The sequence below is a fragment of the Mastigoproctus giganteus genome, chromosome 11, assembly GCF_048544385.1.
Source record: "Mastigoproctus giganteus isolate SK-2022 chromosome 11, ASM4854438v1, whole genome shotgun sequence".
NCBI classification, from domain to species: domain Eukaryota; kingdom Metazoa; phylum Arthropoda; class Arachnida; order Uropygi; family Thelyphonidae; genus Mastigoproctus; species Mastigoproctus giganteus.
Window position 1 is genome coordinate 105,353,519 of NC_143585.1, and position 24,945 is coordinate 105,378,463.

Here is a 24,945-nt window from a genome sequence, read left to right on the forward strand (position 1 = left end):
ATATACGCTAAAATGGAGCATTTTTACATAGATATACTGAGTAAATTGGCAAGGGATGGGAACGGATTTCAGTATAATGAATAGTTCGTTTTTCTGGCGTTTGTTATACCGACATTTTACTGTATTCTACATTCAGTTGGGTGCATTTGTGAAACTGTTGTAATGCAATATATTTTTAAAATAGTTGTGCGGAAATAAAATGACGTCATTTTTGGTAATAACATTAGTTAGGAATAAAACTGCTCAGTTGTTGATTAGCAGAAATCATGTGAAGAGTGTGGTTAAGATTCGGTCAAGATTCAGAGACGGTTACTTCTGATCTGCATTCACACAGTATGTTGGATTCATTCACAGGATAATTTTAGTGCTTTTGTTTTGTATTATAATCCAATCCAAGAATCTTTCAAAATACCTAATGAACAGCAAGAACGTTTTCTGTGGTGGACACAGTAATGGATTATTCAGACCATGGTTCATTTTTGATGACTACTTTTGAATTCATGAGCATCATTGGATTACATGTGTATAAGAGTTTGTTGTTTAACATTGTGTTTATTTTTAAATAATGAAACAAATGGCAGGCTATCAGATGCAGAAATTACCTTTTAAGGATGCCAAAGGAGATGTTATTGTACATGCAAGATAATGCTATTGAACCTAGGCAGTTTGAAGTCTTACTTTATAGTTACAAGGTAATGTGGTAAAGCCATGAGTTGCTGCTCAGTGTGAAAATGTCTGTTATTTTACCCATTCACAATAGGAGGTGGTATTATATTATCTTAGCCCTATCAGTCAAATTCAGAAATATTAGGAAAAAAAGGTCTTCAGCATTGGAGAAACACATGTTTAAAGTTCTTCTAACAACTGACTAAACACAACACACTGAGAGTAAAATAAAATTTAATAAATACAGTATATAAAACATATCATGGAAAGTTTGTCTCAAATAAAATCAGTTAAAAACTGATAAAAGTATACAGGTTAAAAGCATGCCAAAAATATGAGAAGCTTTCAAAGCAAGATCCTTTATCAACTCAATAGCACATAACGGTATTAACAGATAGTCACATAACACAAAAGAAACAAAGGAAATAAATTAGCATGCTCTGGCAGTGTGGTGCAAAATTATGTTCAGAAAGTGTGTAAAAGTAATTGGTTAAATTGACAATTGTTAACCTAATAGAAACAGCAGAAACATGGTTGCGCTATTCTGATGTATTGGATGCAGAACTTGAATTTGGTAAATGTAATGTGTATAGAAAAGACAATCATGACAGAAAGAAAGAAAGGTTTTATGCTTTTAATTGCAATGGATACTGAGTTGGACTCGTATGACATAAGTTCAAATTAAGAAAGGACAGATGTAGAATAGATGTGCGGAAATTTGCCTTTAGCCAGCGGGTGGTTAATTGCTGGAACAAACTTCCATCTATCGTTGTGGAAGTTGCTAGGTTAAATAAATTTAAGGAGGAACTGGACAGGCATTTGGAGGGAATGGTGTGATTTTTTTTTTTTTTGGCTGATGCTGCATAAGCTCCTACACTTGCTTTCTTGCATCATGTGCCACTACTACTACTACAACTGAAAACTGTTTTGATATTACTGAGTTGGACTCGTATGACATAATTGGATGATTGTTTTCTACAGCAGCATGTTTAAGCGACAACCAGAGGGAGTAATACTCTTTATCTGATAATAGTAATAGAGGCATGTGATGCAAGAAAGCAAGTGTTATGAGCTTATATAGTATCAGCCAAAAAAAAAATCACACAACCATTCCCTCTAAATGTTTGTCCAGTTCCTCCTTGAATTTATATAAGCTATCAGCAGTGATTATCCATGCATTAAGAATCTGCAGATAAAGAAATCACTAGCTGGCACAGTGATTACACTGTACTGATGTGGGATTTACTTAAAGATGTAACTATCATCAGGGGTAAAGGGAAGAGAAGGGTTTTTCATTTCATAAAAGTGACTACAGTGGTCTCAGACAGTTTTCAAATTCTATACATTGGGACCAATTGATGATGTTACCAACAGCAAATTCTAAATGGGAAGCATTCAAGGAATTAATCTTGGAAGCTATTAGGCTTTTCATACCAACTAAGAAATACTGTTCAAGGTTTAGGCCTAAATGGATGTCAGATGAACTAATGAGACTCGTGGCAGAGAAGAGAAATGCATGGGATGCATATAAATTTTCAGGTAGACAGAAGCCAAGGGTAGATATAAACTAGTCTGTAATTAAGTCACAAAGGAGGTTAGGCAAGCAAAGGCAGATTACGAGAAATCTTTGGCAAAGGATTCAAATAAAAAATAGCAAACACTTCTTTATTTATGTAAAGTTTAGAAGGAAGGGGATGAATCAGATTGTTCCACTTAACATAGATGGTTCGACGATCGATGAGCCTGCTCAAGTAGCTGATAAACTGAATGAGTATTTTGCATCTACATTCACACATGAGGAGTTATTCAAGGAGAAGAAATGCCAGAAGTTTATCAAACTCTAACAGGGAGCTAAGTGATTTTGTGATAACTGAGAACAAAGTGGAGGAGAAATTGTTGAAGTTAAACATAAGAAAGGCACCTGGAGTGGACAGGATCTATTCAGTTATATTAAAGGAGGCAACAAAGGAAGTAAGCAAAACCTTAGCCATAATTATGAGAGCATTCTTAGATTCAGGGAAGGACCCCATGGACTGAAGATGTGAAAATGCATCCCCAATTCACAAGGGGGGATCGAAGGGTGACACGAGTAATTACAGACCTGTTAGTTTAACTTCTCTTCTGGGAAAAATAATGGAGTCTCTGGTTAAAGAAGCATTGCAGGATATCTAGACAAGACTGCAGTTATAGTGCAGACACAGCATGGGTTAAGGGAAAGTCTTGTATGACCAATTTGATTGCATACTGTGATGTAGTCACAAAGGAACTGGTTGAAAAATTCATTTTGATATCATATTCTCTGATTTCAAGAAAGCTTTTGATACTGTTGCAGATGGAAGACTGCTGTACAAATTGGAGTAGTATGGCACTAAGGGCAAGTTGCTACTATGGATAATGGTATGTTGTAGTGGGTAAAAAACAGAGTTGTAATCAGTGGACACTGCTGTTAATGCAATAGTTATTAGTGGAGTCCCCAAAGGGGAGCACACCACTAATAAGTATTCCATGTGGTGTTGGGATCATTGTTGTTTTCTAAGTTTATCTGTGATATTGATGAAGGTATAACAGGCTTAATGCCCAAGTTTGCAAACAATACAGAGGTTGGCCAGGTTGTTAACGGCAGTAATTACAGTAATCTTCTGCAACAGGAACTAGAAAAGTTGGACAAATGGGCTGAGAGGTGGCAACTGAAGTTTAATATTGACAAATGCAGAGTACTGCATTTTTTTTTTTTTGGTAGTTGTTTGCCCATCGGCTTCTGTGGCCATAATGCACCTCCCAAGGTTTTTGCAGTACTTTGATCCAAGCCTGAGGCGGGATTCGAACCCGCGACCTTTGGGTGTCCAGGCAGGCACTTTACTCACCTGGCTAGCCCAGTCGGCAGTACTGCATATGGGTAACAGTAACCCCAGAGTAATGTGCTTCTCATTGCTCTGGGGAAATGAAACAGTTCTGGGGCGGGGGGTAATTTGTGCTGTCAGATATGAACTTTTCTGATTAGTGCAGCCAGGCTGCCAGAGAAGCTCATGTGATCTTATCAATGTTATTTACAGGAATTTTGCTAGCAGGGATAGGAAGTGATTACAGTATATCCTTGTATAAGGCAGTGGTCAGGCCATACCTTGAGTACTGTATAAAGGTCTGGTGGCCTCATTTTAGGAAGGATGTTGAGCTGCTGGAACGAGTACAGAGAAGGGCAACGAGATTGGTGAGGGGAACGAAGGCTTAAGTTCTGTAAATTGTAGCATTTGGAGACTAGGAACTTGCGAAGTGATTTGATTGAGGTGTATAAGGCTTCGAATGGTTTGAGCAAGCTCACTGCTAAAGGAATTCTTCCTCTTGCTCAGATTACGCATCTGATAGAGCATAAATTCACACTAAGGGGAAAGAGTTGTAGAATTGATGTGTGGAAATTTGCCTTTAGCCAGCGGGTGGTTGATTGCTGGAACAAACTTCCATCGGTTGTTGTGGAAGTCGATAGCTTAAATAAATTCAAGGAAGAACTGGAAAAACTTTTGTTGTGAATGGATGGGTGGAATGGGAAGTTTTTTTTTTTTTCCTGATGCTGTATAGGCTTGCTTTCCTGCATCATATGCCTCTACTAATGCTTAATGCTAGTTATTAATCTTGCACAGATTGTTCATTTACCATGGTAACCACACAGGCAACATGCTTGATCTTTTTCTGTCAAACAATCCAAAGTACACGGTTGAGGTGACTGGTCCTCTAGACTAGTGCTTCTTAAAGTGTCTGTGGTGAAGGACCAGTTTCTTTTATTTTCGATCCGTTGCAGACCAGTACTTTTGTTAAATGCAAATCTGGCAGATCGGTAACGAACAAATTGCTGGGGAGCAGTAAAGTCCTGACCAAGTTTCGATTTGTTGCAGACTGGTAACAAATAGTTCCTGGACCAGCACCAGCCTGCAGACCACACTTTGAGTATCACTGCTCTAGACACCTTAGATGACAACTGATGGTCTCTTCTACAGTGGAGTCTTTCTATCATGGCCAGTCTCAACCATGTGTTGTTTGGCATTATAAAAATGCAAAATGGGATGATCTGTGAAATATATATATTTTTCTTTTTTTTCCTTGGTCGGATTACTGTTTCAAATCTTCTGATATCAATGTTTGCTCAGATTGTGTTAGTGAAATTATTCTTGTAGGGATGGAATCCCTACAAGAAATTCCGTACTCTACCTTAAAATCTTGTCCTTTATCTACACCTTGGTTTTCCAATAAATGTTCTAAGGCTGTTCAAGTTAAGAATGTTGCATGTCAAACTGCATCATATGCCTCTACTAAATCTCCAGGTTCATTTTCTGCCTACACCAAAGCTTCCAACAATTGTAAAGCAGATAATAATTAGTTTCAACTAGATTTTGAACATGCTAAGAGTAGAAAACTTGCTTCTTGTTCAAATGGTAGTCGAGCGTAGTGGTCTCTTGCCGAAGCTATTGGTCACAACTTTTGCCCATCTCCATTCCCACCTCTATCAAAACAGGATGGTTCTATTGCCACTTCAGCCAGAGATAAAGCTGACCTGTTAGCATCCTACTTTTCTTCTAACTCGTGTATTGGTGATCTTGGTAAGCCCCTATCTACCATTCCCAGTACATGCCATTTAATACCTCTTGTGGTCTTCCATCAAGAGGATGTCACAAGAATTTTTAACAGTATTGATGCCAAGAAAGTGCAGTGTATTTCTCCACTTGATCTCAAAACCTGTGCTCCTTTCTGCTTGGATATCCAGCCAATTCCTAAAAAAGGGTGACAAATCCCTCCCATCTAATTATCATCCTATTGTACTTACTTTTACTCTTTCTAAAGTAATGGGGAAATCTATTAACTGCCAACTCTTAAACTATCTAGAAACGTTATATCTGATCAACAATTGTCAGTGTGAATTCTGTGAGTAAATATCAATTCATTGATGATATTCTAGCTTATGGTACCCATCTATGGACAAATTGAATGGAAAATTTTGGTGAAACTCAAGCAGTTGCTCTTGATATTTCGGATGCTTATAACTGTGTTTGGCATAAATGTCTTCTAAATAAGCTTCCATCTTGTGGTTTGGCAACTGCTTTTTATAATTGGGTATCCAGTTTTCTTGCTGACTGTTCACTGTGGGTTATGGTAGATGCCTTGTAACTTCTCCACTAATGCAGGTGCTCCCCAAGGTTCAATTCTTTCCCTCACTCTATTCCTCTTGTGTATTAATGACCTTCTTTCATTGACCAGAAATCCTATCTATAATTTTGCTGACTTTGGCACATTACCTTACAGTGTGAGGAACCTTGTCCTCTACAAACAGCTCCAACTTCTCAAATATCCACTAACAGTTCCTTACATGTTGAATTCCAGGTAATTCTTCAGTGTGGTAAAGATAACTTAATTTCAATTCTTCTGAAATTCATTCCTGTCTCCTATCTTGCAAAAAGGATTCTTCTGCTCCAATGCTTATGGTTGATGACACTCAGATTTCTAGACAAGATCACATATCTCTATTAGGGATTACCCTGACTTCTAATTTTTCTTGGCATAAACACATCAAAAATATTGCTTCCCCCACATCTAAAAACTGGGTTTCTGTTTCACTCCTGGCATTACTTTTCTTTTCACTCTGTGCAAATTGCAAATCCACCCTACTATGGAATATTGTTGCAACATCTCGGCGGTTCCCCCTAAACCTCTCTTTAGCATTAGCATTAGTAGAGGCATTTGATGCAAGAAAGCAAGCTTATGCAGCATCAGCCAAAAAAAAAAAAAAAACCCACTTCCACTTCACCCCTCTGTTCGTTCAAAATACCTGTCCAGCTGAGCCTTAAACTTATTTAGGCTATCAACTTCCACTACAAGGGATGGAAGTCTGTTCCACCAACCAACCACCCGCTGGCTAAAGGCAAATTTCCACACGTCTATCCTACATCTGTCTTTCCTCAATTTGAATTTATGCCCTCTCAGGTGATTATTCTGAGCTAGAGGAAGAATCCCATCAGCATTGAGCATGCTCAAACCATTCAAGGCTTTATACACCTCTATCAGATCACCTCGCTGGTGCCTAGTCTCCAGACACTGTAATTTGCAAAACTTAAGCCTTTCTTCGTAAGAGCACCCCTTTGTTCCATTCACTAATCTTGTTGCCCTTCTCTGTACTCGTTCCAGCAGCTCTACATCTTTCTTGAAATGAGGCCTCCAGACCTGTATACAGTACTCTAGGTGTGGCCTGACCATTGCCTTATACAAGGGAATAATCACCTCCTTATCCCTGCTGGAAAAATTGCTGTATATCATTGACAATACTCCATGAGCTACTCTTGCAGCCCGTCTGCACTGCTCAGAGAACTTCATATCTGCCTGCACAACCACCCCCAAGTCCCTTTCATTCTCTACCACTGTCAGTGTAGTACCACAGAGTTGATACGTTGCTCTGGGGTTACTGTTTCCCATGTGTAGTACTTTACATTTGTCAATGTTAAACTTCATTTGCCACCTCTCAGCCCATCTGCTCAACCTTTCCAGATCCTGTTGCAGCAGCATAGTGTCAGTAGTGTCCTTGACAACCCTGCCAAACTTTGTATCGTCTGCAAACTTGGACATTAAGCTTGATATACCATCATCGATATCATTTATAAATACAGAAAACAATAATGGACCCAACACTGAGCCCTGAGGGACTCCACTAATAACATTAGTCCACGATGAGCAGTGTCCATTGATTACCACTCTCTGTCTTCTCCCCCTCAACCACCCCTTTATCCATAGCAGCAGCTTGCCTCCAATGTCACACTGCTCCAATTTGTGTAGCAGTCTTCCATGTGCAACAGTATCAAAAGCCTTTCTGAGATCCAAGTATATAACATCAAAGCTATTCCCTGCATCCAGTTCTTTTGTGACTGCATCATAGTACCCAATCAAATTGGTCAGGCAAGACTTCCCCTTAACAAAACCATGCTGTGTCCGAGCTATAACTGAAGTCTTGTCTAAATGATCCTGCAGTGCTTCTTTAACCAGTGCCTCCATTAATTTTCCTGGAACAGAAATTAAGCTCTCAGGTCTATAATTACTTGTGTCAGCCTTTGATCCTCCTTTGTGAATTGGGGTCACATTTCCACATCTCCAGTCTATGGGTACCTCCCCTGAGTCCAAGGAAGCTCTCATAATTATGGCTAAGGATTTGCTTACTTCCTTTGCTGCCTCCTTTAATATAACTGGATAGATCCCATCCACCCCGGGTGCCTTTCTTGTGTTTATCTTCAACAGTTTCTCCTCCACTTTACTCCCAGTTATTTCAAGATTCTGTAGCTTACTGCTAGAGTTGAATACACCTCTGGCATTCCCCTCGCTGAATAACTCCTCATGTGTGAATGTCGATGCAAAATATTCATTTAGTTTGTTAGCTACCTGAGCAGGATCATCAACAGTTGACCCATCAATATCAAGTGGACCAATCTGATTCATCCCCTTCCTTCTAGAGTTTACATAAGTAAAGAACTCTTTGCTGTTTTTCTTTGCATCCCTTGCCAAGGATTTCTCGTAATCTGCCTTCGCCTGCCTAACCTCCTTTGTAACTTGGTTGCATATCAACTTGTATCTATCATAGGCTTCTGTGTCATGTGTTAATTTGTAAGTATCCCATGCATTTTTCTTCTCTGCCATATGCCTCATTAGTTCATCTGACATCCATTTTGGCCTAAACCTTGAACAATATTTCTTAGTTGGTATGTAAAGCCTAGTAGCTTCCAAGATAAGTTCTTTGAATGCTTCCCATTTTGAATTTGCTGTTGGTAACATCATCAGTTGGTCCCACTGTATAGAATCTAAATACTGTCTCAGTCCATCGTAGTCGCCTTTACGGAAGCAATAACCCTTCCCTTTACCCCTAATGGTAGTTACCTCTTTGAGTAAATCCCACTTCAGCACACTGTGATCACTGCCACCTAGTGGTTCATTTATCTGCAGATTCTTAATGCATGAAGAATCACTGCTGATAATCAAATCAAGAGTATTACTCCCTCTAGTTGCCTCCCGAACATGCTGATGTAGAAAACAATCATCCAGTAAATCCACAAAAGCCCTGCTAGTGTGTGAGTGACCAGCCCCCAAATTCCAGTCAATATCTGGGAAATTAAAATCTCCCATTATAAGACTCTCTGATTTACTGGCCCACTCTATTTCCCTGTACAGTTTCTTATTATACTCATCAGAGTCATTAGGCCTATAGCACACTCCTACTCAATTTTGATCTCCCAATGCTTATGTCACACCAAACGGACTCAACACTGCACTGTCCAGCGATGTCGACTGGCTTCACTTCCTTGGTTTTTATGTGTTTCTTAACTAATAGCATAACCCCTCCCCCCTTCCTATCCTGTCTATCCTTTCTGTAGACGTTGTACTCCCCAAATTCCAGTTCTGCATCCCTTATATCTGTGTGACACCACGTCTCTGATATCCCAATAATATCTGGCTTTGATGTTTTGAGCAGTACCTCAAATTCATCAAATTTATTTACTAAACTCCTAGCATTGGTGTACACGCAAGTATACCTGCACCTGTTTCTATTCTTAGCTACCCTAACACAACCCATGTGTTTACTTGTACTGCAAGGGCTCCCAGCAGTCTCTGAAATATCATGCATCTTGTTTTTCAGGCTTCTGCTCATTCTAATAGAAGCAGTGCAAGAATCTCTTTCACCTCTGCCAGTGGCTACTGTCAATCTATTGGTCTTTGTATCCCCCCAAGCTAGCAGTTTTCCGACCCACCTAACACTGCCTCGACAGCATCAGCAAAAATTCTTGCACCCTTTCTATTTAAGTGTATCCCATCCCTGTAGAAGTAGTCTCTCCTGTTAACAAGTACAGTCCAGGCTGAAAAAAATTCTACCCCTTGAGCCTTGCACAATCTTTCCAGGGCCGAATTGATCGACAAGGCTCTCATCATATACTCCCTCCTATCGTGTCCGGGCAGAATTGCAGACACTTTCAATTTCAACCCTAATTCTCGGCTTTTGTTCAACAGTGACCTGTACTTGTTAAGTAATTCTGCCGGTCTCCTATTCTTAATATCATTAGTGCTAACGTGTACAAGTATATCACCTTTTGTGCCCTTAAAAGACGATATTCGCTCTACAACGTCATCAACCTTTGCCCCTGGCAGACATACCCTGGTCCTGTTCCACCTATCCTTTTTACAAAGCATGTTCACCGTTTCCCTGACAATAGAGTCACCAACAACTACTAGTTCCTTCGGGACCAGCGCATTCTGCCTTGGGGGTTGCCTCTGTGTCACGTGATGCCCAAGTGCAAGCTCTGGCGTTGATGTAGGCAGCTGAGAGCTTGATGGCCCCCTCAATTTAGTTTCTTTGAGGGCATCCACCCTGTCCTTCAAGCTCTCATATAGGCCCACAAGAACGCTGAGTTGTTGCCTGATATCGATACACTCCTTGCATCGTGCACACACAAAGACATCCCCCATGGCAGTATCATGTCCCGTACCCGATTGCTCTGCAAACATCAAGCAAACAGTGCATTTTATAAGGCTGTGAGTCAGAGGACAACTGCCCCCCTCAGTTCTGCTTTGAGCCACAGCACTTCCATTAGCTTGAGCCTTTTGCTTTGCTGCTCTGGTCTGAGTCATGATTCTATTAATTTATCAATTAATTATAATTAATTATGTTATGTTATTAATTATGTTAAATATAATTAATTATATTACGTTTGTAATCTAAGTCGTTATATGTATTTATTTAAAAGTATAATTTAACTGCTAACGAAGTTCAACTAACGCTATCTAGTACGGTATATAACTATCGTATCACAAAGGCGGGAAAGTTACGAACGGTAAATCTACGGACACTTAAGTATTAATTAACTTTCAAATCTCGCTGTCTCAATTCAGAATAAACTAACTATCCTTACTAGGTCTATAAGCTACTTACTCTTAGGCTTCTAGATCCCATTTAAAAGTGGGCAGTTAGGTTAATTAATGACCCATCTCTATTATCTCAAAGTATCTCTGCTCTCTTGATCATAGATGTTCTGTTTCTGCTTGGATGCCTTTTCTATAGATACTTCCATGTGCATTGTTCTTCTGAATTGGCTTCTATAATTTTTGCTCTCTCCTCCAAACCAGTCTGAATATGTGCTACAACCAGTCAGCATCCTTTTACTGTCCAGCTTCAAACTCACAGAACCAACTTTTATTCTTCTTCCTCATTTGGCACCTCCGTAGCCAGGTGGGAAGGAGCAGCAGTGCGTATCACACGCTTCTTGATTAGACCGGGGTTCGAGCCCGTCACTACCAAATACGGAGGATGCGGAAAGGTCAGGGAATGACCACCACATATTTCCGGAGCAATATGACCTTAGTTGCTAATGCTCCTAAAAACCAAATAACAAACAAACACTCTTCCTCATTTATTCCTTCAACTTCCATTTTCTGGAACAGCATCCTTTCATACGCATTTCCTGAAAATTACAATCTACAGAAATTCTAGTTTAATGTTAACAAGTAAGGCATACCCAAGTGGTCAAGTGATAGTGTGCATAAGTACACATACCTTGAATAACTGGGGTTCAAGACTGTAACTGCTAAATATGGTGTTGTTTCTTGTTTTCTCTCTACCTTGTGAACTCTTCTGTCTGTGTGACCATCCCAGAGTATAAACAGAAAATTTATTTATTTTATCTTCTCAACCTTCAACCCACATATGATACTAAGTACTAGAAGGTCTTATACCTGTCTTTCTTGGGATTTTCATAAAAAAAAATCTAAATTGAATAAAAAACACTCTTAAAAAGGAAATGAAATCTGTCTATAGCTATGTAAAATCCATAAAGAAAACTGGCTGAAAGTGTCCTGAAAATTCCTGAGATTAATTATCTGAATGATATAATTACTTTGTTTACTTTGAGAGGGTAAACAACTTAACAATAGGAGAAGTAGTTTATACTGTTGCATGAACTACAAAGTTGTTCTGTCAAACTTAGAAGTCAGTTACATCATACTTCTTAACACTATCTCTAGCATGAGAAAGAACTGCTGAAAAGGTCCAAATAGCCTTCCATTAATACTATGGAAAAAATATGCACAGAATAGTAATAGAGGCATGTGATGCAAGAAAGCAAGCATATCAGCTTATGTACCATCAGCCAAAAAAAAAAAAAAAAATTCACACACCCATTCCCTCTAAATGTTTGTCTAGTTCCTCCTTGGATTTATTTAGGCTATCAACTTCCACAACGATAGATGGAAGTTTGTTCCAGCAATTAACCACCCTAGCAAAGAATCTAGCAAAGCCACTACTTCACATAATTAATTATCCTTTTCAAGTGGAATCTATCCACATGCCTTTAGTTACAGACCTACTTATTGAATTTGTTATCAAATTTATTGAATCTGGTAATGAGACAGCTTTTCAACTTCACAAGACTGAACTTATCACATAGTGTATATGGATTCTTCAAAGCATGCTCCTCTTACTCAGACATAACTTTCATATCACTAACCGCAGGGGCTCACATCTGGTGAGTATGGGCTTGGCATACCCAGGGTCCTGAGCTGGATATCATTATTCTTCTATTTCTTGGTGATTCTTCTCTCTCTCTCTCTCTTGCTCTCAGGATAACTTGGAAATTTTTTTTTTTTTTTTTTGGCTGGTGCAGCATAAGCCTCAGGCTTCCTTGCACTATATGGCTAATAATAATAATAATAATAATAATAAAGCTAAACTGCACTGGATTAAGGACTGCAGATTGAGTCAGTATTTTATAAGCTGTTGACACTATAATACCCAAGAGACTGTTAAATAAGCTGTAATTTTATGGACTTAGAGGCAATGCACACATAGATTGCCATTTATCTAGAAGAATATCCAAAATACTTCCAAGAATATCCTGTTTTACAAGGAAGGGCTTCAAAAAAATTCAAACTCAAATTGGTGGAAGTACTGCAGGAATCAAGGATATACATCAATAATCTTCCAAAAATAATAGAGGATCCCAAAATCAACATTCCAAAAGCAGTAAAGTACGGAATAACACAGACTGCATGCTCTTGAATGAAGTTTTACAAAAAGTCATAGCATGGTTGCATAAAAACCAACTGATGGTCAGTGATGAAAAATGAGTCCTAATAACTTTAGCTGATGTTCACAAGAAAAATCAATATAATTTTTCTTACACAATCAATGAAAAAAAATAGTCAAATAGGTCAGTTCCTTAAGGGTTTTTTAAACTCAGTGTTCATACACTTTAAGGAAACTGTATGAACACTGGGTTTTCTAAAAAAAATATCCAAAGAACTTCACAACGTGGTTATATTTTTGCTACTTCATAAAATTTATATTAGATCTGTTCAATACTTGAGTATGCTTCAGAGTAAGGCTTACAATACCGGTCAAAATTTTAATATCGGTATTTCAGTATTTTTAATTTATGAAACTGGGATACCAGTATTCCAAAAACAAACCTTTTTCTCAAATTTTGATGATGTTAGGTGCAATAAAGTAAGGAAAAAAATAAGTACTGTAATTACTTAAATTCATGTTTTTAATAAAATAATAAATATTCTGAAAAAAAAAAATTATTAAAAATGCAGTTATTCTAAAAACAAAAAAATATATGTATTGATACTACAAAACTTAGTTATGTTTGATAGCATTCATTCTACCTGTCCGAATAAAGTGAGCTCTTAAGAAACATAAGCATATTATTATAAGTGTATAAGTGTTATCATTTAAACTGGATCTAATTTTGGTACATATTTGATTAGTGGCAGAAAACACCCTTTTGGATTCTATGCTGGATGATGCTATTGTACTGAGATAGTCATAGACGATCTCAATCTATATTTTCTAGGCTTTGAACTTTTTTTAGAAGGAATATTTTAAAAGTATTTCAATAATTGCTGACTCAAGTTTTTTATATTTTAAAATCTCATTAGAGTCAGGAAATTTCTTATTTTGGAAAGAATTTGCGGCACACTGATGTTCTGTTCCATGTTGGTCTTCCAAGGTTGAATTCTGTTCATCATTTTCTGAAGGAGAAAGACGTTTTATTAAGTGAAGTATAATTTTCACTATAATATCTTTACTGAGTCTGGCAGAGAGCAAAGAGTGGGGATAAGGAATAAAGAAGAGAGCAAAGAGTGCAGGTAAGGAATTCTTAACATGTATAAATGCAAAGAAGAGAAGGTCAAACCAGATTGGGACTCGCATGTAATTGCATCGGATAGTATTAGATACCCCAGCTGAAATTGCAGATAAACTCAACAGTTACTTTATGTCAATGGGAACATATGGGAGTGAAGTGGAAAAATATGTAATTAATGAATTTCACATGATTATTTAATGAAAAAACTTTTTGCACCTATAGGCGAGTAAGGCTCCTGGGGTTGATGGCATATACCCTATAATTTTAAGGGAGGTTGCAAGTGAGTGCATTGAACCATTGAGGCTAATTATGAGAACATCACTGGAATTAGGAGTGATTCCGTTGGTCCTACCATTGTTTGGCACATGATGACCTTTAGCTGCCATTGCGCCGTAAAACCTCCAACAACAACAGATTCCGTTGGATTGGAAAAGTGCCAATGTATCGCTAATACATAAAGATGATTCTAAGAGTGTAGTAGGAAATTGCAGAACCGGTCAGTCTAACTTCAGTAGTAGGGAAAATCATGGAGGCAATGATCAAAGGTGGAATTCAGGATCATTTAGATTTAAATGAATTGTGAAGGATATTGCAGCATGGTTTTATAAAGGGAAAATCATGTTTAAGAAATCTGGTTATCTATTTTGTCAGGGTCACTCATCTGGATTTAGAGAGTAATTTCAAAATTTTTTAATTTAGATTTTCAGCAAAGCATTTGACTCAGTCCCACATGAGTGGTTACTTGAGTGGCTACTTTATAAGCTGGAACAGGTCGGAATCACAGGGAAAATCCTTATATGGGTAGCATGATGGCTTCAGGGCCGGAGGCAGAGGATTGTGATAAATGGTTATTCCTCAGATTGGGTTGATGTAAGAAGTGGGATTCTCCCTGAAGGATCAGTATTAAGACCACTGTTGCGTTTGATTTTCATAAATGACATAAATGAAGGAAGAGGGCATGATGACCAAATTTGCAGATGATATAAAGATTGGTAGAGTAGTTAATGATCACCTCCAAGCAGAGCTTCTTCACAGTGACCTAGATAGACTTTAGGGATGGTCAGAAAAATGGCAGCTATGCTTTAATTCAGCAAAATGCAAGGTCTTACACCTGGGGAACAGCAACCTCAAAATGCTTATACACTTGTTGGAGTTCAACTAAAGTCAGTAGTGGAGGAAAGGGACTTGGGAGTTATGATACGGTCAGACATGAAGTTCTCCAAGCATTGTAGACAGGTTATATGGTGTCCTATCAATGATTTATCGAACATTTGCTAGTAGAGATAAGGACATCTTAATGCCATTATATAAAGCTATTGTTACACCACACTTGGAATACTGTGTTGAAGTATGTAGACTACACTTAAAAAAAAAAAAACATCAAGCTCCTTGAAAAGGTCCAGAGACGGGTAACTCGCCTGGTGAGATTGGCAAAAGGGCGTCCATCGTATGGACGCCCTTTTGCCAATCTCACCAGGCGAGTGGAAAGACCTCGAATATGTGTGCAAGAGGAAAGACTTCGAATATGTGGGTTGAAGAGTTTGAAAACTAGCCACCTTAGAGGAGACTTGATTGAGGTGTTTAAGGCTCTGAGAGGTAAAAGTAAAATGAATGAGGACGAAATTTTCACGATTATAAATGATTCTAGAACTGGGGGCCATAATTTCAAGTTACAGGGGGGGGGGAGATGTTTAGACTGGATTGCAGGAAGTTTTATTTTAGCAGGCGAGTTATAACTTGCTGGAATAAGTTACCTACATGGGTGGTTGAGCAAATTTCAAAGGTCAGCTGGATAGTTACCTACAGGAGGAGGAAAATACTTTGGTTGTCTATTTGCTTTTCTTTTATTATTTATTTTTTTATTCAATTTTATTATTATTTTACTCTTTTTTTTTTTTTTCTTTTTTTTTTTTTTTTTTGCTGGTACAGTATAAGCTTAGGCTTCCTTGCACCATATGGCCATTACTAATACTAAATAATTTGCTATCATATTGTGTCTTGCTTTGCAAATCCTGAAGAACCTGTGATAAATTTGTATGCATCTGTGAAATACGCGGTTTCAATGTTGTATCCAATTCTGTAGCTGTTTCAGAATTTTGATTGCCAAGAGTTTCGTCATAAATTTTATGTTAGCACCTGCAGTTAAAAGATTTGCTTCTTTGCGGCATAGTGGTATAGTGCATCTACCGCTAACTTTATAGGCATTAATGTAGATATAGTGAGGATGAATATAATTTATTATCTGCGGCTATATTATTATTAATCCATTATTATTAGATCCATTATTATTATTATTAGCTATATGGTGCAAGGAAGCCTGAGGCTTATGCTGCACCAGCCAAAAAAAAATTCCTGAGTTACCCTGAGAGAGAGAGAGAGAGAGAGAGAGAGAGAGAGAGAGAGAGAGAGAGAGAGAGAGAGTGTGTCAAATCTCTCTCTCTGATCACATCAAGAATGATGATATCATGAGCTGGATATCATCATTCTTCTCTTTCTTGGTGATTCCCTTCTACTTTTGATTGTCTCTCTAAGGGTAACTCGGGAATCTTTTTTGGCTGGTGCAGCAGGCTTCCTTGCACCCTATAGCTATTAATAATAATAATATAGCTCCAAATAATAAATTATATTCATCCTCACAGAAATAAATACTTGAATCTAAATCAGTTAAAGCTTTCTGCACACAATACAGTATCTCAACTCAAAAAAAGATTTTAAGCGTGGACAATAACTGTTCCAATGAGTCTTGAAATCTAATTGCATGAAAATTTATTTGCTAAACTCTGCTGCAGCATACTTTTGTAAATATTTATCATTTTTGGTTGGTGGTTATTAAATCACATAAAGGTGATTTTATAACCTTAATGTGATTAAATCATAAACAATTATTTTTTAAATTAGTACTGAGAAACCATTTTTTTTTTTTTTGTATCAATACCGATATTTGAATACCGGAAAAAAATTACTGGGATCTCTGTATTGTAAGCCCTACTTCAGAGGTCTGGTCATGAGGTTTGAATATGATTCAAAATCCTATTCTGTCTAGTGTGAAAATTTTAAATTGTAGATGTTAAAGTGCAGAAGGAATAAAAGTGATATCACACTCTTCAACAAGTTGTTGTTTTAGGGAGCATTAGTAACTAAGACCATATTGCTCAGAGGATATGTGGTGGTCCTTCCCTGACCTTTCCGCATCCTCCGTATTTGCTAGAACTCCGGGCTCGAACCCCAGTGTAATCAAGAAGCGTGTGGTACGCACTGCTGCTCCTGCCCACCTGGCTACGGAGGCACCCTTCAACAAGTTTTTAATTGGCAAAATAAACAGTGGTGACTTGAACACAGGAATCAACTTCTCTGCTCCTCAAGGTTGTCCGAGAAACTCACCATTTTCATCATCATTTTCCATAATTAATTATGGTTACTACAGTTATTTCAACAGTACTGTGAGACTAGTCAGCAAACTACTGGTAGATATCTCTGATCATGCCTACTCTCTTCAAAATAAATCTAAAATCTGTCGAAATAGACAGATATTTAGCCCCAGGATTCCTTCAATGTTAGTGGACTGTTATGATAATGAAAGTGATTAACAGTGATATTCAGTGATATAACAGCATAGGAAATTATTTTTATATAACTGTAGCTAGAATTATTGTGAAGCCAGCATCACTTTAGTTGTCTGTATCATTATTTAATTCTGCATTGGTGGTGTGAAATTCCCCCGTATCCGTAAAAATTTGAAAAATCAGCAAAAAAAATTATGTAATTATGTACTAGGTACATAATGAGTTGCTGCTGCTCTACTCTGAAACTGATAGTGTCACAATGGCAGCCATTAAAAAAGTCTTTACTGCAGGAACTCATTATGAAACTAAAATTATGTGTAAAGTTACCATTTCGCATATATGTTCATGAAGACATGTTGTATTATAATTATGATACAGAATTATTTTAGGAAATTGTCTTTTCACCCATCCTCCATTTCCTTTTTGATAATGAGCAGTAAATTGTGCAAAAGTTATCTTTTAATGTTTCGCCCCGTTTTTCATATTTATCAAAAATACTGTTTTTCCATATATCCAAAGACTCGCTATCAACTTGTTGTTCATCCAATTCAGCTTTTGATTTACTTAATTTCTTAATGTGGCTGTACTGTTGGCACGTTGCTCTTGAAGACATGGACATTGGGTATCATAATAAATACCAAACTGCCTCTTGTAAACTCATCTCCACAGAATTCAGTACATCTACACTTAATGCTCGTGTTAGATCAGTTATATGCATATCAGGATGTTCTTCTTGTTGCTCTATAATTTTCCTTTGCAGGTTGCTTATTCCTCTGTTAGTTTTATTCACATATTCAACTATATATGCTGCACATGAATATTCTATGATAAATAGTAAATCCCAATTAGACTCGAGCACTCATAAAATCCATGGATTGTAATTATTCATAAATTTCTCTTCTATCTTGCGTTTAAGAAATACATGTGGTCATTTGATACTAGCCCTCAAAATATTTAGATATTCCTCTTCTGATTGGCATCGATTTAATTTAAGAAATTCTTCGAAATTAACACGATTATCCAAATCTAATGAGTCGTGCAGTTTACGATATTTTTTGCAATAAGCTAATCTTCGATTGTCGTCTGTGGCCGTCGGTATCAATGTACGAGTTTGCGGCATTGGCCAAAAAGGTGCTTCAAATTGACATTCGCATCAGTTTGCATTATTATTTTTATAACAGGTAAAAGTATGTTTATGTTGCTTTAAATTTGAATAATCTGAAGTTTTCTCTATAGAACAATGCATCTATCATTTGGATTGCTTCTTCCCTCTCACCTTCTTTTTCTTCTAATGGTGTAGAGGGTGCATTGTTCATCCATAATAATATATGTGCATGCAGACTTCCTTGATGTTGAAATTCAGTGTGTTTAAAGAAATTCACAACATAATACTGTATTTCCCAAATGGACTATAGGTTTTCGATTTTAAAATTTTGAGCATACTCTCAACAATTTTATTAAAGTATGTGGCACATGTTATGGGGTCTTCATTTATTAATGTAGTTCTTTCCATGTAAGGTAGATCCATAACTTCATTAGTTGTAATTTCTTGTTTATATCTGAATTTGTATAACATACATAGTAATATGGGCCATATTGGTTCACACTCACTCATTTTTAAGTGCATTGTATTCGTCAATTAGGAATTGATGAATCATGGCAAACATCTCATATATGTTGACTCCAATAATATGCTGAATTGGGAACTGATTTTAGAAATGCCAAGTTAGACTCTAATGACTTGTTTATAAATTCTTTTGATTCCAATATAGAACGAGTAATGCTAGCTGTTATTCCTACTGATTTAAATGCAATTTGCAAATTTTCTGCGGAAAAATTATTCAAAATTAATTCAAAATTAATTAGTATATATTATTTTATATTATAATATATTATTATATATTATTTATTATATATTATATATTAATTCAAAATTATTCAAAAATTATGTGAATGCGTACCACATTCACATAATTTTTATTGCCATATATTGCAAATGTTGGGGAGTTACTCCACGACAATCAGATCTATGAATTTCACTTGATGCCATCATAAAGGGAGTAATTTTCAATCCATTTTTAAATTTTCATGCATGCCCCAAATATATAACTGGAAAAGAAAGTCCTTCTGCATGTGTATCAAATACGAAACTTGTTGGATATGATTTCTGACTCAGTGCTATACATAAATATTTATCTTCAGACCATAATAATGTTTGTTATTGAATTATCAATAGTTCATCATTATTGTTGACAGGTTCCACAATTTCATCTGAATGTTCCTGTTCACTATTATCATTTGTTCCCAAGAAATCATCACTTTGCATTTAGAATTTATACAAAGGTGAATTTATCAGATACTGTAACCATATTCTCACTATTTTCTTCTGCACACTTCCTTGTAGATATGATGATTTATGTATGAGTCTTCTTTTTATTTTACATTAATGGCATAATTGTCATCTAATTCTGTAGGTCAGTGGTTCTCAAACTTTTTAATGTGAAGACACACTAAATGCATTATGAAAAATTCCCAGCAACCCCAGCACTAGGTGCATGGGCGCTGGCTAAATATTTTGTGAGGTGGTGCATGTGAAAGGGCAATGAGAGAATTTTTTTTTTTTGAAAAATGCATGAAAAAAATCGTTTGGCTTTTGGTACAGGATTTTTGAACAAAAATGTTTTTATTTAAAAATTGGCCTCATACCGCATTTTATGCACAATTTCTATATCTCTAAGAATAATAAATTGTATGAAAAAATCTTAATTAAAGAAATAATATTCAATTGTTTTTTCATACTTATTTTAATGTTTTTAGAACAATAAGTACATTTTCTAATTATATCCAGAAACTAAAATAATTCAAAATCAAAAAAAAAAAAAAAAAATACCAAATTATATTGAAATTTTATTAATTTTAGGAAAAAATGCTTATTACAATAAAAATATATTCTTAAAAAGAGAACAAAACATAAAGCAATTAATGTGAATCATGTACTGGATGCAATTTACATAGTTTGTTTATATTTGGGCGTATTTTAGACAAACATACTCGCATTTCATTTCAACCGACTTCAGTCTTTTCCTTTTAGTTTTGATATTAACGAGCGTAGAAAACCAGAGTTTGCACAAATACAAGGTAGAAAATTGTAGCAAAACTTGAAATACTCTGGCTCCTATGTTGGGATATTCCTTCTTAATTAATATCCAAAAGGATATTAATTAAGAAGGAATTATTAAAGTCCTTGAGGTTGTCACAGATATGCCAGACAAGCTGTACTTGCTACCTGGGAGTCTAAAACACTGATGGAACTGATATTCGGGTGACACTCAAGTCAAGTGGACCCAATTTTAGCGAAGTCCGGACAGTCTGTGACAGCCAAATCCTCTGCTTGCACCTTCACGATGGTGGAACTGTTAGTAATCCTGGGTATAACCTCCATGCATAAGTACATGGTGGGTGACCACCCAGGTGTGAACCAATATAAGCAGGGATCGAGGTGTGGCACCCACACCACATGGAGGAACGCCACCCCTCTATATTACCAGGCAATACTAGGTGGTAGATGACTCTCACAACCGGTGCAATACCACCACTTTGCTTATTGGAGGCTTGAAGTGGTGGAACCCATGTTTAGTCTCTAGAGCTAAGTTCCGTAAACCCTTCCCATCTCTTCCATCATGCAGTATGATTGATGACTTTTGAGGTTATAATGAATGTCGTGGCGAGATCCAATATTCCTTACATTTCGAGAGTACAGCTCTAAAACGGTGTTCGCAGGCCGCCGCTTGTTAGTATACCAGACCGAACCTATTGGTAACTCTCTAGGAGGCTTCCGAATCAGCTAGTGTATAATCTTGCTACCTCTACTCTGCCAGATAGTGACTGGAGGGAGTCCAAGTAGTGTGTATGCGGCGAGCATTGTTGAGGATCCGGGTATATTCTTACCACCTGTACGCCATATCCAAAAATTTCATTGCTTCATACAGCATGTCCCACCCTCTTTTTCTTACTATTGAATACACGATGAATTGTCAAACTAGAGCTAGCTTATCTGCGAAAAGATCTAAACCTCCCAAGCACTTCCTAATTCATTTCACAAATATACGTGGTCTCAATTCTAATCTCAACGATGCCCATTTCCACTTGCAGTCTGCCAAACCCCTTGTACTTTTTCTGACAGAATCTCAGTTATCAGTTGATTCAACTACTGCACATCTCAGATGCCCAAATTATTCGCTGTATGATTCTTTTCGCCTCAAAGGTGGTACTTGTGCATATGTCCATTCTGATATTCCCTGTCAGAGACTTGGCAATTTGGAATCTCCTCTCTTTGATCTTCTCTTGCTTAAAATCTCTACCTCATTGTGTCAAATTCATCTGTTGTCTCTACCGTTCTCCCAACTCGACTAATCACTTGGAGCTCTTTGACTTCCTCTCGTTGCAACTTGACTTTCTCCAGTCCAACTCTCCTAACAGTGAGGTAATTTTCCTTGGTGATTTTAATGTTCACAACCCCAGCTGGCTTCCGTTTTCTAGTCACACCGACCCAGCTGGTCGGGATGCTGAAGCTTTTGCAGTTACTAATGATCCTGCACAGATTGTTCATTTACCTACAAGAATACCGGACAATCCTAATCATACAGCCAATACGCTTGATCTTTTTCTCACAAACAACCCTTCTAAGTACACGGTTGAAGTGAGAGGTCCTTTAGACACTTCAGATCACAACTTGGTGATTGTCTCTTCTCCAATGAACCTTTATCTCATGGCTATTCCCAACCTCATGTTGTTTGGCATTACAAGAATGCAAAATGGGATGACCTGCGAGACTTCTTTTCTTCTTTTGCTTGGTCAGATTACTGTTTCAAAAATTCTGTTGTCAGCATTTGCTCAGATCGTGTCAGTGAAATTATTCTTGCAGGAATGGAATCCTTTATCCCACACTCCACTTTAAAATCTTGTCCTTTATCTAAACCTTGGTTTTCCAATAAATGTGCTAAGGCTGTTCAAAAGAAGATTGTTGCATATTGTAATTGGCTTGTTTCGAATTCTTCAGTTTTATTTTTATTAACTAGTTATTAACTAGTCAAAACTAGAGTTTTGCAGTTATTAACTAGTCAAAACTAGAGTTTGAACAGGCTAAGAATAGAAAACTTGCTTCTTGCCCTAATGGTAGCCAAGCATTCTGGTTTCTTGCCAAAGCTATTGGCCGCAACTTTTTCCCATCTCTGCTCCCACCTCTGTCCAAACCAGATGGTTCTGTTGTCACTTCAGCCAAGGATAAAGCTGACCTGCTACCATCCCATTTTTCTTTCAACTATTGTATTAATGATCTTGGTAAAACACTTCCCACCATTCCCAACACGCTCCATTCAATGCCTCCTGTGGTCTTCCATCAAAAGGATATCAGAAGGGTTTTGACGAATCTTGATGCTAAGAAAGCTCCAGGTCCCTGATGGTATTTCTCCACTTGTTCTCAAAACCTGCACTCTTGAACTTACTCCTATTCTTTGCCACCTTTTTTCACTTTCTTATTCCAAAGGTGTTTTTCCTTCTGCTTGGAAATTTACTCATATCCAGCCAGTTCCTAAAAAGGGTGACAAATCCCTCCCATCCAATTATCGTCCCCAATTACTTCTACTCTTTCTAAAGTAATGGAGAAATCAATTAACCGCCAACTCTTAAACTACCTAGAAACCTTCCGTCTTATCAACGATCGCCAGTATGGATTCCGTCAGTGTCGATCCACTGGTGATATTCTGGCTTATTAGCCCATTTATAGACGAATTCAATGGAAAGGTTTGGTGAAACACAAGTAGTTGCTCTTGACATCTCAAAGGCTTTTGATCATGTTTGTCATAAAGGTCTTCTAAACAAGCTTCCATCTTATGGTTTGCCAACTGTTTTTAGTAATTGGTTATCCAGTTTTCTCTCTGATTGCTCACCGAGGGTGATGGTAGATGGCTCTGTCTTCTAGCTTCTCCAATAATGCCGGTGTCCCCCAAGGTTCAGTTCTTTCCCCCACTCTTTTCCTCTTGTATATTAATGACCTTCTTCCATTGACTGGAAATCCTATCCATAGTTTTGCCGATGATAGCACATTGCATTCCACTTTCCATTTTGAGAAACCTTGTCCTGCTCAATCAGCTTCAACTTCTCGAAAATCTGCTACCAATTCCTTAAATGCCGATCTTCAGGTAATTCTCCAGTGGGGCAAAGACAACTTAGTTGATTTCAACCCTTCTAAAACTCAGTCTTGTCTTGTATCTCGCAAAAAGGATTCTTCTGCTCCTATGCTTATCTTCAGTGACACTCCGATTTCTAGGCAAAATGATATATCTCTTTTGGGGATTACCCTGACTTCTAATCTCTCTTGGCATAAGCACATTACAAATATTGCTTCCTCTGCATCTAAAAAACTTGGTTTTCCCTTTCGCTCTTGGCGTTACTTTTCTTCCAGACAGCTGCTCACTCTGTATAAATCGCAAATCTGCCCTGCCATGGAATATTGTTCCCACATCTGGGGTGGTGCCCCCAAAATGTCTCTCAGACTTCTTGATTCCATTCAGAAGAGGGCAATTAGGTTAATTAATGATTCATCTCTAACAGAGTCTCTCCACTTGCTTTCTCATAGACGTACTGTTTCTGCTGCATGCCTCTTCTACAGATACTTCCATGGGCACTGTTATTCTGAATTGCCTTCTATAATTCCCGCTCTGTCTTTCAAAACAGTCCGAACACGTGCCACCACCAGCCAACATCCATTTACTGTCCAACTTCAAACCCACAGAACCAACTTTTCATCTTCCTCATTTATTCATTCAACTGCCGTTTTCTGGAACAACCTTCCTTCATACGTATTTCCTGAAAATTACAGTCTACAAAGTTCAAGTACAATGTCAACAAATATCTTCTTTCGTCTTCTCAACCTCCAACCCATGCATGGTACTAAGTACTATAGGTTCTAACACCTCTCGTGTTCGGGGTTTACATAAAAAAAAAAAAAAAAAAAAAAAAGTATTTGAGTGAAATTTCAGAGTATTTTAACCTCAACATACGGTCATTGCGAATTTGTATTAATTCCTCTTCTTCTTTAAGGCTTAACTCCATTTTATTAGATGTCAATTCAACAAAGATTTCATACCTAGTCAAAAACTGTCGATAGATATACAGTGAAACTTCCCTTTAACGGACAGCCATGGGGAACGAGAATGTGTCCGTAAGAGAGAAGTGTCCACTAACAAGAAGTCTGAGGGAGAAAAAAAAAGAAAGAAAAATCGTTAAACGTTTAATTTAAAATTAAATTAAAATATATACAGATTTTGAACAATATTTTTGTAAATAATATACAATTACATACACAAGAGATAAAGAAAAATCGTTAAACATTTAATGTAAAATTAAATTAAATTATATACAGATTTTGCACAATATTTTTGTAAATAATATACATACAATTGTGCTATGCATATTATGACTTTATTTAAGAAAAATACATACAGTAATCACTTATTTCTTCTGCACCTTCTTCCGGCTGATAATTTTGTTTTCAACAT

The 24,945-nt window shown here is 37.2% G+C and overlaps 1 protein-coding gene across 7 annotated transcripts in view; it reads left to right on the plus strand.

Moving 5' to 3' along the window:
- The window catches only part of LOC150078327 (uroporphyrinogen-III synthase-like), a 163,538-nt gene that overhangs the window by 33,408 nt on the left and 105,185 nt on the right, over window positions 1-24,945 (plus strand). For 3 of the 7 annotated variants that reach the window (XM_090384202.1, XM_090384201.1, XM_090384207.1), the window contains exon 1: window positions 13,313-13,354. The exons of 3 other annotated variants lie outside the window; for them this stretch is intronic. In XM_090384202.1, the coding sequence (XP_090240328.1) occupies window positions 13,319-13,354 (36 nt within the window). In that variant the 5' untranslated portion in view covers window positions 13,313-13,318. Of the gene's footprint in view, window positions 1-249; window positions 334-13,312; window positions 13,355-24,945 lie in introns of those variants that run through there. One more of the 7 variants, XM_090384206.1, reaches the window with a different exon arrangement.